The sequence below is a fragment of the Balaenoptera physalus genome (genome assembly GCF_965194825.1).
Source record: "Balaenoptera physalus genome assembly, chromosome: 10".
In the NCBI taxonomy this organism is placed as follows: Eukaryota; Metazoa; Chordata; class Mammalia; order Artiodactyla; family Balaenopteridae; genus Balaenoptera; species Balaenoptera physalus.
Window position 1 is genome coordinate 62,571,441 of NC_138889.1, and position 18,261 is coordinate 62,589,701.

The 18,261-nt window shown below is 58.0% G+C and overlaps 1 protein-coding gene across 6 annotated transcripts in view; it reads left to right on the forward strand.

Moving 5' to 3' along the window:
- ARAP1 (ArfGAP with RhoGAP domain, ankyrin repeat and PH domain 1) overlaps positions 1-18,261 on the forward strand; it is a 62,908-nt gene that overhangs the window by 42,420 nt on the left and 2,227 nt on the right. For 4 of the 6 annotated variants that reach the window (XM_082411232.1, XM_082411231.1, XM_082411233.1 and 1 more), the window contains 21 exons: positions 367-452; positions 1,684-1,866; positions 2,953-3,127; positions 4,332-4,466; positions 6,198-6,333; positions 6,607-6,709; positions 7,580-7,775; positions 8,044-8,095; positions 8,202-8,365; positions 8,551-8,763; positions 9,109-9,214; positions 9,621-9,768; positions 9,857-9,943; positions 10,031-10,099; positions 10,420-10,537; positions 12,233-12,346; positions 12,600-12,745; positions 13,290-13,322; positions 16,962-17,044; positions 17,831-17,881; positions 18,052-18,115. In XM_082411232.1, coding sequence (XP_082267358.1) covers positions 367-452; positions 1,684-1,866; positions 2,953-3,127; positions 4,332-4,466; positions 6,198-6,333; positions 6,607-6,709; positions 7,580-7,775; positions 8,044-8,095; positions 8,202-8,365; positions 8,551-8,763; positions 9,109-9,214; positions 9,621-9,768; positions 9,857-9,943; positions 10,031-10,099; positions 10,420-10,537; positions 12,233-12,346; positions 12,600-12,745; positions 13,290-13,322; positions 16,962-17,044; positions 17,831-17,881; positions 18,052-18,115 — 2,462 coding nt within the window. Of the gene's footprint in view, positions 1-366; positions 453-1,683; positions 1,867-2,614; positions 2,699-2,952; positions 3,128-4,331; positions 4,467-6,197; positions 6,334-6,606; positions 6,710-7,579; positions 7,776-8,043; positions 8,096-8,201; positions 8,366-8,550; positions 8,764-9,108; positions 9,215-9,620; positions 9,769-9,856; positions 9,944-10,030; positions 10,100-10,419; positions 10,538-12,232; positions 12,347-12,599; positions 12,746-13,289; positions 13,323-16,961; positions 17,045-17,830; positions 17,882-18,051; positions 18,116-18,261 lie in introns of those variants that run through there. The other 2 variants (XM_082411230.1, XM_082411235.1) reach the window with 2 other exon arrangements.

Genomic DNA, 18,261 nt, shown 5'->3' on the forward strand with positions numbered 1-18,261 from the left:
GGTAAGGAATTTTGATCTAATTCTGGGGAGAATTAAGAGAGAGTCTAAAAGCAGGGGTTCGAAGTAAGAGGTTTGCATTTTAAAGAGATCACTCTGGCTGGGCTGTGTGGAGAGTGGCCTGCAGGGAGCCAAGCATGGCTGTAGGGAACCAGCTGGGGGACTACTGCAGGAACCCAGGTGTCAATTACAGGGCTCAGTTTTGGGGTGCCCTGGGCAGGAGTGTGTGGGAGATGGAGCTGCAGGCCTAGCCCCTGGGTCCTGCCCATGGCCTCTCCCTGTCTGCCCCCATGGGCACTGGGGTAGGGGGGGAGTGCTCATGTAAAGGAGAGGGCCCAGATGACCCCGTGTCTGGCCCTCTGTCTACAGGGGAGCACCGTGGCCTGGGCGCTGGTGTCTCCAAGGTGCGGAGCCTGAAGATGGACAGGAAGGTGTGGACGGAAACACTCATCGAGGTGGGGAACCAGCTATGTTTGGGGTCTGCCCCTCTCAGCTGCTGCCTGGGTCTTCCAACCCCATCTCCCCCATCTCACCAACCCCAGCACCCTGGAGCTAGAAGAGACCTTTGGGATCATCTAGGGGGTGGGATTTTGGAAAAGCTGATTTTTGGCAAAGTCAGCAAACTGGCCAGTGAGCTAAGAATGTTTTTACAATTTTAAAAGGTTGCTTAAAAAAACAAACAACAAAAAAAAAACACCAAGAGGAATATGCCACAGAGACTGTGTCCTGCAAAGCCTAAAATATTTACTTCATTTTATCTCTACTCATGTGCACCAATGGGTATGAGTATGTCCATTTGGGGGACGCTCACACGTGTACATTTGTGCCTGTGTACTTGGGGTTGCCAGGTACTGATATGTGTGGTAGTTACAGGGGAGAACCTGCAACAGGAGGCTGGACCAGGGCCCGACCACACATGGCCTTCCTGACAGCCCCAGCCAAGCTGCAGACTTCAGAGTAATTTGGGTGTCATATCCCCTGTGAGTTAGGGTTAGAATCCCCAGTTTACAGATGAGGACGTTGAGGCCCAGGGAGAGAAAATAACTTGCCCAAAGCCACAGAGTGAGTCAGTGGCGCCTGGGACTGTTTCCTCTTTGTTCTCTGCTCTGACCCCAGCACCCCACGCAGGCCCTGACAAACAGGCAAGGTGGGAGGCCCAGGAAATGGCTGTGGAATGAGTGATCGGCAGAATGAAAGAATGAATAAACTAGTCCCCCGAATGCCAGACTCTTGTGCACAGTCTGCCCTCACCCCTCTTCCCCTGAGCCCAGAGAGGAATGTCAGGGACAGGAGATGTTTCCAAAATCCCTGTCCACCCAGTTGGCTGAAGGGTTAGCCGCCACCCCCCGACACCCCACCCCCAGCTGTGATAGTCTCAGGAATGCAGAGTTCCAGATGTGGGACTGGGTGGGGAAGTAGCAAGGCCCCCAGCCGGGCACCAGGCCTGGGGCGTCCACCTGTCAGGCTGTCTGCCTCTTGTCCTGGGGACTGGGCTCAGGCCCAGCGTTGGTGGGGGAGCACGCATAGCCGCCAGCAGGCCAGGCTGCCCCTCAGCTTCCCTGATGGGAAAGTGGGCAGGTGGCCTGGCTCGTCCAGCCCCTCACCTAACAACCGCAAAACCAACATTTTGCGGGGCATGGGCCCCTGGCTGTAGGCTCCCTTCTAACCTCTTGCCCACACCCGCAGCTCTTCTTACAGCTGGGCAATGCTGCTGGGAACCACTTCTGGGCAGCCAATGTGCCGCCCAGTGAGGCTCTGCAGCCCAGCAGCAGCCCTGGTGCCCGGCGGTGCCACCTAGAGGCCAAATACCATGAGGGCAAGTACCGACGCTACCATCCGCTCTTTGGCAATCAGGAGGAGCTGGACAAGGTCAGGGCACTGGGCCTGTGAGGCCTCCTAAAACACCCCCATTATTCATGCGCCCCCCCCCCATTCCTCACTCTATTTCAGCCCATCTTTTCCACTAGCTCAGAGTGATGAGTGGCCCTGTAGGGAAACTGAGGCCCAGAGGGCAGAAGGACCCTGCCTAAGCCACAGGGACAGTTGGGACAAAGCAGGGAGGAGCCAGGCCTGACCCTTGGGCCAAGGCCACGTCCCCAGCATCTGTCTGCCTCCCTCCCCTCCTGATTCCTCTGTCTCCTCACCCCATCCTTCTCCTTCTGAATCCTGCCAAAAGGAGTGAACTTGATGGGGATGCTATTTCCTGTCAGGCTCATGAAAAACAGCTGGCTGCTCCAGCCCATCCCCATCCACACCCCACTCAAGATGAGGCCCCTCATGGGCCCCAGGCCCTGACAGGCCGGGAGCCAAGCCCTGTCCCTGGTCTGGCTTGGCCTGAGTGGGAGGTTGCCTGCTCTGAGGCAGAGGGATGCCACTTGTGACTTCTGGTCAACCTTCAGCCCTTCCCCCAAGCAGCCCCACCCAGTCAGGCTCAGTCCAGCTAGAAGCCCAGTGGGAGCCAGGCCTCCACCGCCCAGGAACCCAGGCGTCCAGCCCCCAGCCCAGCCCAGTCTAGCCCGCCAGCCAGGAGGGGCGGCAACTCCCATTGGTTGGGAGGGATGGGCAGGCGGTGAGGAATTCAAATGTGGGAGGAATGAGCTACAAAGCACCCCCCTCTGGCCTTCCACAAGGCAGAGGGAGCTTGAGATCCTCTAGAGAACACGCCTGGTGGCTGACAGGGTCCCAGGGGGCTGTCAGCAGGGTGAGGCCTGGACTGCTAGGACCCCTGGCCTCTGTGGGGATGCCCCTGTCCCCCTCACTCTTGGCTTTTCTTTTCCTCCTCCTGTCTTTCTTCCTCCCTTTCTTCTCTTTCACACTGCGGGTGGGCCCCTAACCTGGTTGACTCCTTCCTCTTCCCGACCCCGCACCCCGACCCCGCCGCAGCACGACCCCTGTCCCACTTGCCCCTCACTCTGGCTTAGGCTGACCCTCCCCACTCCTCTCGCCTCCTCCCAGGCCCTGTGTGCCGCAGTCACAACCTCAGACCTGGCTGAGACCCAGGCGCTCCTGGGCTGTGGGGCTGGGGTCAACTGCTTCTCGGGGGACCCTGAAGTCCCCACGCCCCTGGCTCTCGCTGAGCAGGCGGGACAGACACTGCAGATGGAATTCCTTCGAAACAACCGGACCACAGGTGAGTGGCTGGTGGGACCATCCTCCTCAAGGGATGAGGCCTCCCTGCTGCCAGGGTCTGGCCCTTTGGAGGGGATGCCAGTTGTTGGGTGCTAGGGGCTGGGTATTGTCCTGTGAGGTTTGATTTACATACCACTTGAGCTATAATTACAACTCCTCCAGGCGGCCTGGTGCAAGAGTGTGTGTGACGTTTCGGGTTTGCACATCAGTGTACATTTGTGCCTCTGGCTTCCCCTTCACACGTGTGTTCGTTTGTACCTCCCTTTGTGTCTCCGTCTCTGCATCTCTTTGTGTATTTGTGGGTTTCTCCCTGACCCACAGTGTGGGACCTCGGGGTGGCATCCGTGTGCCGGTGTCCGTGTGTCTCTGAGTTGCTGTGGCTCTGCTTCCTTGGCCCTGGGAGTGTCGAGGGTGTTGGGGTTTGTGCATGTGCAGAGCGTGTCTGCGCTGCTGTCGGGGGGAGGTGCTGCATTTCTCTGTGTGCAGGGGACTCGCCACAGCAGCCCCGTCTGCCGTTCTGTCTGGGTGGGGCTCTGTTGCAGACGGGTTGGGTCCCGTTTGGCTCCCGCTCTCGGGGTAGCTGAGGAGGGGGTGGTGGGGGTGAGTGCTGCTGGTCATGGCCCAGCGCTAGCCTCTGGGGCCACATCCTAGGACTGAGGGTGGAGATCTGCGGCCAGGACTCTGGGCTCAGGGCCATGGGTGGGTGGGGTGCGCCGGGCTGGAGAGAGCCCAGGTGTCCGGGGAAGGCACAGGAGACCACCCAGCTGGCTTGGGCTTTGGGACTGCTGGGAGCAGGGCTGGAGCCAGGCTGCTTCCTTAGGCTTTGCATTGTCTGAGACAAGCTCCCTCTGGGGATTGTTGGTGAGTTTGCTCGAGGGCCCCCCCCCATTCTAGTGTGCTGGTCCTGTGCCTCCAACAGGAAGAGCTGGGCTGGGGAGTCAGGGGAGCTCCCTGGAAGGAGAGGTACTGGAGCCGGGCCTTGTGAGTGGGATGGAATTCGCACAAGTGGGGAAAGGTGGAGAATGGCTTAGGCAAATCCCTGAATGTGGCAGTAAGAGCCCAGGAGTGCTAGTCAGGGAACGGTGCTGGGGAGGGAGGGGCGGGTGACTTGAGTGCCAGCTTAAATACCCAGCCCAGGTGGGGGCGAGGGGGACACCCTTGGATGGTGAGCATGACCAGCCACTCTTTCCCCCCTTCCCAAAAAGAGGTACCTCGGCTGGACTCAATGAGGCCCCCGGAAAAGCACTACTCAGTTGTCTTGCCAACTGTGAGCCACAGTGGCTTCCTCTACAAGACCGCTTCTGCCGGGAAGCTGCTACAGGACCGCCGGGCCCGGGAAGGTGGGTGCCGGGCCAGAGCCCGCCCTGGCCATGGCATTCTGGCATGGTGGCAGGGCCAGAGAAGCCAGAGCTGGCCAGGCTGGGTGATCCATGAGGGCGCCAAGTGCACTCTGGCAGTCACCCTGCAGGGCTTCCTGGGTGTGGTCTCAGGTACACAGTTGGTGATTAATAAATGGGCTGATCGGGGTGGGAGTAGAGCATGGCACTGCAGAGCAAGTCACTGCCAGAGTTTCCTTTAAAACAAAGAAGACTTTATTGAGTACCTATTAGGTGTGGGCCCTGTTTTGGGCATCTGGTATTTGGAGCACGTGGATGCTAGGAAGTTTGAGGACAAAGCTTAAAGGTCTGTCCGTCTATCACCTCAGCCTTCCGTTTGCTCCCAACTCGGAGTAAAATCCACAGTCCTTATTACCACGTCCCACAAGGACCTGCACATCAGCCTCCCCACCCCATTACCTCTCTGACTCTTCTTCCCTCACTCACTCTGCTCCAGCTTTACTGGCCTCCTTGCTGTTTCTCAAACATAACATTCATGCTCACCAAACCCTTTGTACTTGCTGTTCCCTCTGCCCAAAATGCTTTTCCCTAAATATCTGCATGGTTAGTCTCTCACTTCAAACAGGTCTCTGTTTAAATGTCACTCCTCGAAGACTTCATTCCCCACCACTTAATCCAAAATAGCAAGCCCTACTTTCACACTACTTATCTGACATTATTTATGGGTCTATTTATTGATTCTCTGTGCCCTACTGGAGTATAAACTTCTCTTGGCCAGCGCTGTAGCCCCCAGCACCTAGAACAGTGTCTAGCACACAGTGGGCCCTTGCAAATGTCTGCAGGATGAGGAGTGACTGAGGCAGGGCTGGCGCTCCTGGAGGGAGCCCAGCCTGGGAGGCAGACGCTGGGACACACTGCCTGCAGAGGGCAAATGTCATGTCCTCGTAGCCAGGATGAGAGACAGTATCTGCTGTGTGAGCATTGTTGAGGCCGTTGCTCGCTGCATCCTCAGCACCCCCAGATGAAGCCCTCCAGCTCCCAAACAGATTTCTTTGGAACTCTGTGTTACTCACCACCTCACTGCCCCTGGGGCACTGCCCCTAGTCTACCTTCTTCTGCCTGCTAATGTCATTTATGTAACTGCCTGGGTCATCCTTTTTTCACCCTGGGTGCCAGGAAGCTCTGAGCCAGTGTGATGCTCAATGCTGTGAACTATACGAGCCTGCATGGCCTTGACAATCTGTTCTTTCTCCTACTTTCCTGGTCCAGATTCCCATTTCTTTTCCTTTATGGGATCTTGTCAGTCTCCTCAGAGTCACTATAGGAGGAAGCAGAGTATAGAACAATGGGTCCTGCTGGCAAAGGAGGGTGGGGGACAGGAGGCTATGGTATGAAAGGCTTCCTATGGCATTTGGGCTGGCCTTGAAGGATAGAGGGTGTGGGTGAAGGGAACAGGGTGAGCAAAAGCAGGGAGTGTGGGGTGTGTGTGCAGGAGTGATCAGAGAGGTGGCCGGGGAGGTGGGCAGGGGCAGACCTGGCAGGTCCACGGGAGAGGTGTGGGCTGGGCTGGGTTGGTGGAGCTACAGGGAGGAGGATGGATTTGGGGGAAGCTTGTGAGTTAGAATGGAGAGGACATGGGTCAGGTGGGAGTGGAGGCCCAGGGAGGATGCAGAGGTAGTGTTCAGGTGAGGGTGGAGGGCTCCCTCATGGTTCCCCTGCCCAACTTCTCCCCAGAATTCAGCCGACGCTGGTGTGTGCTTAGCGACGGGGTCCTGAGCTACTATGAGAATGAGCGGGCAGTGACCCCCAACGGGGAGATTCGGGCCAGCGAGATTGTGTGTCTGGCAGTGCCCACTCCCAACACCCATGGGTGAGCACCCCTGGGCAGACTCACAGACTGTTACTGATGTAAAGTCCAACCCTCCACTGGGGAGACAGGGAAACAGAGAGGGGCAGGACCTCCCCAGGGTCGGACAGCAAGCTGGGGCTGGCAGGGGCTAAACCAGGCTTCCCGAGGCCCTAGCCTAAGGCTTTTCTCCCACCTCGTAGGGGGCCAGGGGAAGGGTAGTCACAAGGGCAGTGTGGCGGGTGAGGGGGCAGTGCTGGGTGGAGTGGGCCTGAATCCTGGCCTGTGTATCTACAGTTTTGAGCACACCTTTGAGGTGTACACAGAAGGAGAGCGGCTGTACCTGTTTGGGCTGGAGAGCGCAGAGCTGGCTCGTGAGTGGGTCAAGTGCATTGCTAAGGTGGGCCTGGGTGAGCAGGCGGGTGTGGGAGGAGTCTGTCAGGGCCCAGGGTAGGACCTCCTGGCCAATCCCCTGTATCCCAGCTTCCCCACCACATGGATCAGGGGCTGGATGGAGGGCAGCAGACACAGAGCCAAGGCCCTGATGTGATCTGCAGCTCCCTGGTGGTGGGGGAGGTCAGGAGACCTATCTCAACTATGTGGAAGGAGGGCCGTGGGCCTTGCACTCCCTAGGTGCTCAATATATGTTTAATAATGAATGACAGGCAGAGCCATCCTAGGATGGACAGTGCTGCCTCCAGGGGGAGCGCCTTGTCCTGGAGGAAGGAGGCAGGAAGGCTGCAGAGGAGAGCTCTGCCCTGGGGACTAGAATCAGGTGCCCTCTGGCTCTCCTGTGCCGTGAGGGCCTGTGACTCTCATTCTCTTGTTCATCGATCAGTCACCTGTGAGCCTCCTGACAGTCAGTCCTCAGAGCCCCGGGGATCCAGATGAACCGGTCTTGATCCCAGCTCCTCAGTGGCTCCCATGCTGGTAGGGGAGACAGATGGGGTCCAAACAGCAAAAACTGTAATTGGTGCTACAACAGAGGGCAAGAATGCCTTGGTGCCGTGTGGCCCCAGAGAAGGGACATCCCTAATGGTGTCTGGGAAGGTGTTCCAGAGGAGGGCATATCTGAGTGAGTATGAAGTGGGACATGATACCCAACTTAGTTCACTGTGCTGGGTTCTGCCCTGGGGGAGAGAGAGGAGACAGCTGGGTGGAAAACAAGTACATGCCCACAAGCCAAAGAGCTGGGGTATCCAGGGTGGGCAGTGCTGTTGGCTGATGCAGCCTCCCTGGCTATCTCCCCTTTCCCTGGCCTCCCCACCAGGCATTCGTGCCTCCCCTGGCTGAGGATCTGCTGGCCCGGGATTTTGAAAGGCTTGGGCGCCTACCCTACAAAGCTGGCCTGAGCCTACAGCGGGCCCAGGAGGGCTGGTTCTCCCTCATCGGCTCCGAGCTCCATGCTGTCTTCCCAGAGGGGCCCTGCGAGGAGCCGCTGCAGCTTCGGAAACTACAGGAGCTTTGTGCGTACACCTGGACCTGGGCCCCAATCTCCAGGGCACCCTATCCTGGGCTCCCAGGCCCCAGCCCCTCCCCAGAAGTTTGAACTCTACCCTAGCCTGGCCAGAAGGAGCCAACCTGCCCTCTCACGTCCTCTCCTGTCCTTGGGGTGCATCTCAGCCACCCCAGGGGTTGGTGGGTGTGTCCCAGGGGTGTGTGGACCCAGAGAGCCTCAGCAGGGAGCGGGCTGTGGACCATGAACAGGCCTCACCTCAACCCATCCCTCCACAGCCGTCCAGGGGGACAGCGAGAACCAGGTGCTGGTGCTGGTGGAGCGACGGAGGTGAGCTCTGGCCTCCCTGAGGGGCTCTGAGAAGCCTGGAAAGTCTGACAGGCCTGGGAGGGGTGGGGCAGGGGTAGGTTCCCAAGTGACTGACTCCCTGGCCCAGGACGCTGTACATCCAGGGGGAGCGGCGGCTGGACTTCACGGGCTGGCTGGGAGCCATCCAGAAAGCAGCGGCCAGCTCAGGGGACACGCTGTCGGAGCAGCAGCTTGGAGACTCGGATATCCCGGTGATTGTGTACCGCTGTGTGGACTACATCACTCAGTGCGGTGAGCCCCGCCCCCGTGGCACAGGCCCCGCCCCTCCCCACCTCGAGAGACTTTTACCTCCTGCCCCAGAGGCCAAGCCTCGCCTTCCTGGGATCTCCCTGAAAGCCGTGAGGCCCTCCCCTTGACCAATGCTCCTGGCCCCTCACGTCTGGCTCCGCCCCCAGCTCAGCCCCACCCCTCTCCAGGCCTGACGTCTGAGGGCATCTACCGCAAATGTGGGCAGACATCAAAGACACAGCGGCTGCTGGAGAGCCTGCGGCTGGACGCTCGCTCTGTGCGCCTCAAGGAGGGCGAGCAGCACGTGGACGACGTCTCCTCGGCGCTCAAGCGCTTCCTGCGAGATCTGCCCGATGGGCTCTTTACTCGAGTCCAGCGCCTAGCCTGGCTAGAGGCCTCAGGTGGGCCCTGCAGCCCGTGCCCAGCCTGAGACCAGGCCAGTGCTGCTGACTTGTACTCTCTGATCTCAGTTTTCCCTCCCCTCCCCATCATGCACTTGGACTAGGTATGCCCCAGTGGTGGGCTCCAGTCCTTCTCCCTCCTTTCTTCTTATTCCCATTGTCACTCTATACAGAGCCAGGGTCCCTTGGAGAATTCTTTGTCTTTGCTGCATGACTGGCCTGATTTGACTTGGAGAGGGGCAGGGAGTGGTGTCACCTAGGATGAGAGGCAGGGCAGCCAGAGGGGTGGGACAGGGGAGGTGGTTACAAGAGGGTTCCTGACCTGATCCATCTCCCCCCACCCAGAGATTGAGGATGAAGAGGAGAAGGTCTCCAGGTACCGAGAGCTACTGGCGCATCTGCCCCCAGTCAACCGGGCCACGGTGAAAGCCCTTATCAGCCACTTGTACTGGTGAGAAGCGGCACTACTGGGGGGCTGGGGTAGAAAAGACTCTTCTATTCCCAATCTGGCTGACTGTTCTCCCCTGGGAACCAGGTGGGCCTGGGAACTGAATGTTGCCTTATGATGTGCTCTGGTCTTGGACACTTTGTCCCCCAGCTTACTTCCTGCAGGGTGGGAGAATAGAGGCGGTTTCAGCTGGCGGACAGATCTCTCAGTTTCCCAGCGCTACTTCTCCCCAGGACCCAAGACATGGCCAGAAAGACTGTCCCCTCGTCTCCTTAACTACTTGTCCTCTCTGACTGGGACCTTCCCTGGCCTCTCTCCAGGGGCCACTCATGGGCTTGTCAGGAATTGGGAAGGTGAGGTGGGGAAGTTCTGGGCTGACTCCTCAAGGCTTCCCTCCTTCCCTGTCCAGCGTCCAGTGCTTCTCAGACACGAACCAGATGAACACACACAACCTGGCTATTGTGTTTGGGCCCACACTCTTCCAGACAGATGGGCAGGACTACAAGGCCGGCCGCGTGGTGGAAGACCTCATCAGCCACTATGTGATGGTGTTTAGTGTGCGTCCCCAGCCAGTGGGCAGTGGAAGGCAGAACTCAGCCCCTGGGCGGCAGTGACCATCTGTCCCTGTCCCTCTCCCTTTCCCAGGTGGATGAGGAGGAGCTGAGGAAGCAGCGGGAGGAGATCACTGCCATTGTGAAGATGCGTGTGGCTGGCACTGCTAGTGGGACTCAGGTGAAGGACAGGGCCTGGGGTGGGGGGCTCAGGCCAGCCGCCTGCACCTGCTCCCCAGGCCTCCAGCTGAGCCCTGTCTCCCCACAGCACGCCGGTGACTTCATCTGCACTGTGTACCTGGAGGAAAAGAAGGCGGAGACAGAGCAACATGTCAAGGTGAGGGCCAGGGACCTAGAAGCTAAGGGGCCGGGAGAGTCAGGCTGGGCTGGGCACAGGCTCAGATGACCAGGGGAGCACAGCTTCCATGCTAAGGGAAGCCCTGGTTTGGGACCTGTATCTGGCTGGTGCCAGGGCCTGTCTCTTTCCCTTCTCCCCACCTAGCTCATCAGGACCACTCAGACACCCCCCTGCATCCCAGGACTCCAGAGGACCCTGAGAGGGGTGGGCTTGGCCCCTGGATCACACAGCAGGGTTGTGGCAGAGCAGGGGCTGGGGATGGGGTAGGCTGATCTCCTCCTCCTCCTGGGTCCCCACAGATCCCAGCATCCATGACAGCTGAGGAGCTCACCCTGGAGATCTTGGATCGCAGGAATGTGGGCATCAGGGAGAAGGACTATTGGACCTGCTTCGAGGTCAACGAGAGGGAGGAGGCAGGTGGGTGACCACAGGATTGGTGCAGGAAATGGGGCGGCCCCAGTCTGTCCTCCTCTACCCCACAGTGTGCTGACAGTGGTGGCAAAGGGGGTTTTAGATGATGGATGTTGCTGTCATGCTGTGATCCCAGTGATGGTGGTGGTGATGTGCTGACAGGGGTTCAGGTGATGTGGCTGATGGAAGGGACTGTGAAGGGGTAGATGGTGTCGGCTATGGCGCTTTCTCAGGTGTCGGTGAGAATGGTGTTGCTTGCAAGGGTGGAGATGCTGAATTTGATAGTGGGATTGTGAGTGACAGCATTGGTGGTGAGGTGGGTAGTGGGTGGTGATGAACATGCAGAAGGAGTGGGGTGGGGTGGTGCTGGTGGTGTGGTGAAGGGGCCATCGTGGTGAAGGGGAGTGATAAAGGCATTTTAGGGTGAAGGATGGTCTCAGTGGCAGTGGAGGATGAGGGCGTATCTGTTCATTTGTTTTACTGTTATTTGTTGAGTGCCAGGCACTGGGCAGGGGAGCCAGACACACAGTCCCTACCCTCTTGGGGGTAGTCTGGTATGGAATAGAGACACTAGTCCCATGATCACACCAGTAAACGCACAACTACAGCAGTGTTAACTGCTGTGAAGGAAAGGGCCACAATGCCACCAGAGCTTTTTTAAAATTTTTATTATTCATTTATTTATTTATTTTTGCTGCATTGGGTCTTTGTTGCTGTGCGGGCTTTCTCTAGTTGTGGCGGGCGGTGAGCGGGGGCTACTCTTCTTTGCGGTGCACGGGCTCCTCATTGCAGTGGCTTTTCTTTCTCGCGGAGCATGGGCTCCAGAGCGCAGGCTCAGTAGTTGTGGCGCACGGGCTCAGTTGCTCCGCGGCATGTGGGATCTTCCCAGACCAGGGATCAAACCCGTGTCTCCTGCATTGGCAGGTGGATTCTTAACCACTGCGCCACTAGGGAAGTCCGTCAGCAGAGTGTATAACAGGGTCTTTGGCTTTGGAGTCCCTGGGTTAGGAGGTTAAGGAAGAGTAGGGGTTCCTTGGTGAAGAGGAGGGGAAAGTACTTCGAGGCAGTGGGAACAGCATGGGCAAAGGCCCTGTGGTGGCTAGGGACACCATCCTTTCAAGGAGCTTAAGATAAGGGCAGTGAGAGGTTGTGGCACGGGATGGGGCTGGAGATAGAGGCGGAGGCCTCCCTCAGGGCCTGACAACAATGCAAGTCCATTGAAGGGTTAGTGGTTGGGAGCTTGAAAAGATTGCTCCTTAACTGCTGGGTAGAGAGACGTGGGGAGAGGGGATGAGAGCACACAGCAGAGACTGCTTCAGAGGCCACAGTATTGGTCCAAGAAGATGGGATCATGGGCCAGGGTGGCTGCAAGGAGATGGACAGAAGCTGAGAGATTCGACACATGGAGGCTGAGAGGGAGGAGGGTTTGTTTCTGGCTTGGGTGGCCTGGGGGGTGGTGCCGGTTTCCCTGATGAGGACACACAGGGAATATCACCGGCTTGGTTTTGGACATGTTGGGTTGGAGCAGGTTTGGTCCCGGCCACATGTGTTGGGTGTGGGAGGTGGTCAGGGCAGCGATGTGGCGCTAGGAGGCAGAGGGAGTGGACGGTGCCCTTGGGCACGTAGGTGATGTGTGTCCGTGGGCCAGCCCTCAGTGCTGTCAGGCCAAGTGGCCCTGGTGACGGTGTGCCCTCTCCCCAGAGCGCCCCCTGCACTTTGCGGAGAAGGTGCTGCCCATCCTGCATGGGCTGGGCACGGACAGCTACCTGGTGGTGAAGAAGCACCAGTCCATGGAGGCCATGCTGCTGTACCTAGGTAGGTGGTGTCCCTGGATGGGTGGTGCCTACAGGGTTGGGCAACCTGGTGGTGGGTCCCTCCATCCAGAGCTGGGGCGAGATCTGGTGGCGCCAGGCAGGAACAGCTCAGGCAGAGGGCGCCAGGCGGGCAGGCCTCTTCGGAGGCTGGGGCAGGATGGAGCAGTGTCCTTCATCCTGGGACCCTGCCCTGGGTGTCTGTGTCTGTGGGCAGGGGGTTGGTGCAGCCTGTGCCCACTCCACTCCTCCCCCAGCCAGCCATGTGGGCGAAACCAAGCACGGCATGATGAAGTTCCGAGAGGACCGCAGCCTCCTGGGCCTGGGCCTGCCCTCAGGTGGCTTCCACGATCGCTACTTCATCCTCAACAGCAGCTGCCTGCGGCTCTACAAGGAGGTCCGGGTACGTGATCCTGCTGGGTCCTGCCCCGAGGTGGGCATCTGCACCCGCGTGCGCTCAGACACCCGAGCACAAGTGTCCCCCTGGGCCTAACAATGGGAGCATCCCCATCGCGGGGTCTTGGGGTGGCACGGCAGTTGGGGGGAGCTGTGGACTCTCAGAGACCCTCCTGCTGTGGCTCTCGGTGATCACATGGCTTTGCCCTGGAGCCCTACTAGGCCCTGGTACCTGGATGCCATCACATCAGGCGTGTGCTGCTCACCTGTGCCTGGTCACGGCACCCACAAGAACATGCTACGTGGTGACAGCCCCAAGTTGTGGCCTGTGCATGCCTTGTTGCTTTATAGGCCATACCCCATCCCGGCCCACTCCATGCCCATGCTGTCCACATGCCGGGCGTCCTCCCAGACCAGACGCCATCTCCGTCCTAGCACTGCCCCCGCTGCCCCAGCATACAAGCCACATCCCGCCATGCACCACTACACACACTGTCCTAGCTCTGGACCTGGGCCTCCTTCTTCCGTAACCCTGATCCTCTATCAAACAGAGCCAGAGGCCATGGAGCGGGGCCCCTGAGACCGTGAGTAGCTGTGGGTCAACTGCCAGCTGCCTTACACCTCCTGGGGGCCAAGTGAGCCTAGTGGGAGCATGGGGACACAGCCAGAGCTCCTGGCCGTCTCCAGGCATGGTTTCCCGGCCTCCACCCTAGGGCTTGTGGCCTAGGCTCCTTCTCTTCATCCCCAACCCTATCCCAGAGTCCTTCCCCCAAGATAAGGTCCCCCATCAGTGCGATGCTCTAGACTTTTCCAAAAGATTCAGGGTGGAGGCTGTGGAGCCAGTTAACGGAAGCCCCTAGGTTTGAATTAGAGCTCTGATCTTCACCTCCTGTCACCCCTGGAACCACCCTCTTTCCAGCCCTGGAGAGAGTTCCAGGGCTATTAGAATGTCCTTGCTACTGCCCTTATCTTGAAACGCAAGAGCAGGACTACAGAGGCTTGTGGTGTATTCCCCAGCTGTAGTAGCCTCCCGAGCTGGTCGCCAGCCTTTGTTTGCACACCCTGGGAGAGGGGAGTTCGTCCTCTCCTCCCTTGGTGCTGCTCTATCCCTAGAATGATACTGAGTATCACTGTTCAGGTTCAGCTGAGATCTGCCTCCCATGACACCCCTGTGGATCCCAGCTGTGCCTTGGGTGCCACAGAATATAGATGCTCTGCAGAGACAGGCAACAGAAACGTGTTTCTAAGCCCAGGGGTCCAGCCTGAGCTCCTACCAGCGTCTCCCGCCCTTTCTGCCCCTTGCGTCTCCTGAGGACGTCTGGACAGACCTGGCTGCCGTGGGAGCCCAGCAGATAGAGCAGGACCCTCACCTCCCTCTCTTTGCACATTATACCTCTATTAATGCAGCCTGGGCTCCTGCTGACCCTTGTGGGGAATGCCTCGTCTTCTCTCCTTTGCCTCCCTCTGTGATCACATCCTTACTTCTGGGCCCATCCACCCCTCCAGTCAGTTTCCCTTGGTTCTGGATGCTATTTCCCTGGCCCTCTCCCTCTAGGGCTGCTTAGCCCTTTGGAATAGAACTAGACCATCAATGCGGGCAGGGAGGAGGGAGAATGGCTGAGGCACCTGGAAAAGCAGCTGCTGGTCCCTTGACACGGAGGAGTGGAGGCAGCAGAGCTAGAAAGAAGCAGATCTAATGTTTATCGAACCAGGCTTGGTGCCCAGCCTTTCACATACTGGGACATGTAATCTCACTACTGTCCTGTGTGGAGGGGTATTGTCCCTTTTTCACAGGTGAGAAAGCAGGCTTCAGGTGACTTGCCCAGGGCCATCTCTAGGTGGTAGCCTGGGACTCGAACCCAGATTTGTTAGCCTCAAAGCTTCAGCTTTTTATTCCTTGAAATATAGGAATCAAGGCCTCACAGCAAAGGCTGGTCAGCGCAGGGCTAGATGGTGCTCTCCCCAGTGGCAGCCGGCACCTGGTCTCACAGGAGCCCTGGGAAGGTGTGTTTTGGCTACTGAGGTGTTGGTGATTCTGATATTTGCTAGCTTATGGGGCAACAGGACAGAAGATTTGAAATTGGGACAGTCCCTGGCAGTTCAGGCTATGTGAACACCCAAGCCTCGTCCTGGAGTCTCCCATTGTTAAAGACCCTGAGGCCCCTGGGAAAAGCACATTCTAGAAAGATCTTGGTTCCAGCAGAGGTCTTTGAGCGTCAAGGAGTGAACTTCATTCCCTGCCAGTGACCTTATACCTCGGAGATGCTGCCAACATGAGCTGTTTGATCAGAAATGAAGATTACATTGACTGACGCTCCCCTTGCCGCCCAAAGTCCCCCTCAACCTTCTTGTCTTGGCCATGCTCACATCATAAGCCTGCCACGTACACGCCACACGCACCAGTACCTGAGGAAGTAGCGGCCTGAGGGTTGTTTTTTCTGATTCTGAAGGAGCCACAGCCTGTCTTGACCGCCTCCATTCCCTTAATCCTCTCCACGCCCTGACTGCAACCACCGTTCCTGTCACACGCCTGGGCCGGCTCCGCCCACTCTGGATTCACTTTACTCCTTGCTTTTAGTTCTCTTCCCCTCACACCCACAGCCCAACTTCTTCCAAGCCCACTGTCTGCTTTTCATTCCCTCAGCCTGATTCCTTCTGTACCTGCAGCTCAGTTTCCCCCACATCCTTTCTCCTATCGTGCTCCGAGCTGGATGTTTTCCACGCCTGCAGCCTAACTTCTTTTACGGCCTCTGTCTCAGTCTTTCCATTCCCGCTGCCTGGTTTCTTCCAACTGCAGTCTGATTTCTTCAGTGCTCTCAGCCTTTTGTCTTCCCTGTTTGCATGCAGGCCTCTTCTTTCTTGTATTCTCCCTAGATGTTGTTTCTCCCATATCAGCAGCCTGATTTCCTTATCTCTGCCCAGTTTCCTCCCTGCCTGCAGCCCTGATCATCCTGTGCCCGCGGCTCACCTTGTTCTGGCCCTCTTGGGCACATAGCCGTTGTCCTGCTATGTGCAGGAGATGTGGGGCTCCCCCATCAGGGGCTTGGTCATTAGGAGGACTGGGGGTGAAAGCAGGGTAAAGGTTCCTAATAAGCCCTTCTTAAACTATACCCCCTGTGATAGCACCGAAGTCTCCACTGATTCCCTAGGCAGCCCATCCTGTTGTGACCTCACAGGGAAGTCCACCAATTCCCGAAATTCTCCATCTCCCTGGCCATCCCCTAGTCATCCCCTAGTCCCCTCTTTTTGTTCCTGCTGAGGAGCCATGCCTGGGGGTGGCTGGGAGCAATGGTGGGGAACAGTAGAGGTGGCTCAATCTTTGACCCCCAGTTTCGGTTGTGAGTCCCCCTGTCCTGCCATCCACCCTGGTGTCCCTGTTGGCACCAGGGGTGCCTGGTGGGGGCAGGGTTTCAAGCAAGTGGCTCCCAGAGCAGGAGGAAGGCTCATTAGCTTGACCTCCAACCCACTTCTTCACTGGAGGTCATTGCTCCCATCCCCCTGCCTCTGAGCCAGCCTGCTCCTTCCAAGCCCAGACCCATCTGCAGAGGCGGGGACCAGAGATGAGCATGTCAGTGATCTGGTGCCCCTCCCCAATACATTGGTCTGTCGCTTCCTGCCCTAGACCACTGGGACGTTCTTCCTGTGGTCTACCGAACGGCCATTCTGCTTCAGCTTGAGTCATTAGCCTTCACTTCGTGGAACCAAAGAGCCAGTAACTGCTCACCTCACAAGCCTTCTGTTCACACAGTCAACCCTGGAGCCTCCATGGGGCAGGGAAGGGTGAAGAATAAATAACCTGAGACAAACAGACAGCCGAGGCTCTCAGCTCCTGTACACTCATTCAGTTTGGTGCCAAAGGGTGATGTGCAATGTGCAGACTTGTCCCTCTGCAGACAATCTGGATCAGCCGATGATATTGATACATATCAGTTCTCGATTTGCGGGGCAGCAGGGAGGGACTGGGAATCAACTGCTGTGGACATCCAGCTGCCTTGGGGACAAGGGTTGACTGTCTGATGCTGGGGCAGGGAGAGAGGCCTGGGGGCTCTGTTGAGCTAGATTGTGAGCAGGGAGGGCTTTGTCAGGAAGGCTTTCTGGAGGAGGGCTCCTGGGATGTAGAGGGGCTGGGGAGAGGGGGGAGGGAGGCACCCAGTTGGGAGATCTGCCCCAGTGCCCACCCTGACTGACTGAAGTTCCTGCTGCTTCTGCCCTCCCCCACCCAGAGTCACCGGCCTGAGAAGGAGTGGCCCGTCAGGAGTCTCAAAGTCTACCTGGGAGTGAAGAAGAAACTCCGGCCACCCACCTGGTGAGCTGGGGCTGGGGAGGTGGGTCCACAACTAGGGCCTGCAGGGCTCAGAACTGATGGGGGAGGCACAGCTGAGGGCTGTGAACTTGACAGGGGCTGGCTCATAGTTCTGAGGGTGTGGTCTCCCAGCCCAGCAGCAGCAGCAGCACCTGGAAACACATTAGAAACCCAAATTCTTGGGTACCACCCCAGACCTGCTAAATCATGTATTCTGGGGGTGGGGCCAGCAGTCTGTGCTGTCACAAGCCACCTAGGGGACTCTGATGCTTGCTCATGTTTAAGAACCATTGGCCTGGATTGAAATCCAGTTAGTCACTGACTAACTCTGGGACCTTTCTGTGCCTCACTTCCCACATCTGAGGAATGGGGAAAATAATGGCACGCCTGTTCCAAAGGGTGGTTGTATGGGGTTTTTTTCCTTCTTTTTTTAAGTGAAGTATAATTGATATGGTTGTACGTTTTAAAAGTTGAAAAGTGATGCATAGCCACTATTAACTGTTATTAACTGCAATCACTAGGCTGGGGTTTCTGGCATTCGCCTTTTACCCGCTGGCTGTGCCTGCTTCTCTCTGGGGGATAGGGCTGGGGGGTGGGGGAGCCAAGGCCCTGGGAGGCTGGCAGGGCCGTGAGAGGAAGAGGCAGAGGCCGGGATGTGCTGTGCCCGCAGAAGGACTTGAACTCTGCCCCCAGCCCTGGCCCAGGCTTCTGGGCTCTGTCCTAGGCTCTCACCGGGGCTGTGAGGCCTCTCTGGGCTGTCAAGTGATCCCACCTGCCCCTTCTCTGCAGCTGGGGCTTCACGGTGGTGCACGAGACGGAGAAACACGAGAAGCAGCAGTGGTGAGTGAGGGCCCCAGGCCGAGGAGAGATGGTAGCATGTCCCCCTTTGTTGGGTCCCCTCACTGTCCAGATTTGGGCCCTGCCCCCGAGACCCTAGGCGGGGGAACAGGGTAGGGTATCCCTGCTCAGCCAGGCCCTGGCGGCATCCAGACCTGTGCCTCACCCTGTAGGTACCTGTGCTGTGAGACGCAGATGGAGCTCCGGGAGTGGTTCGCCACTTTCCTCTTCATGCAGGTACCAGGCGCGGGGTGTGGGGTGGGTCCCGGGAGGCCTCCATTACAGAGAAGGGGTATGAGTGCTTCTTCACTGTTCAGGCCACCGATTGCTTCAGGATGTTGAGTTGCTTTTAATCCACTTGTTCGTTCATTCTCACGTAAACC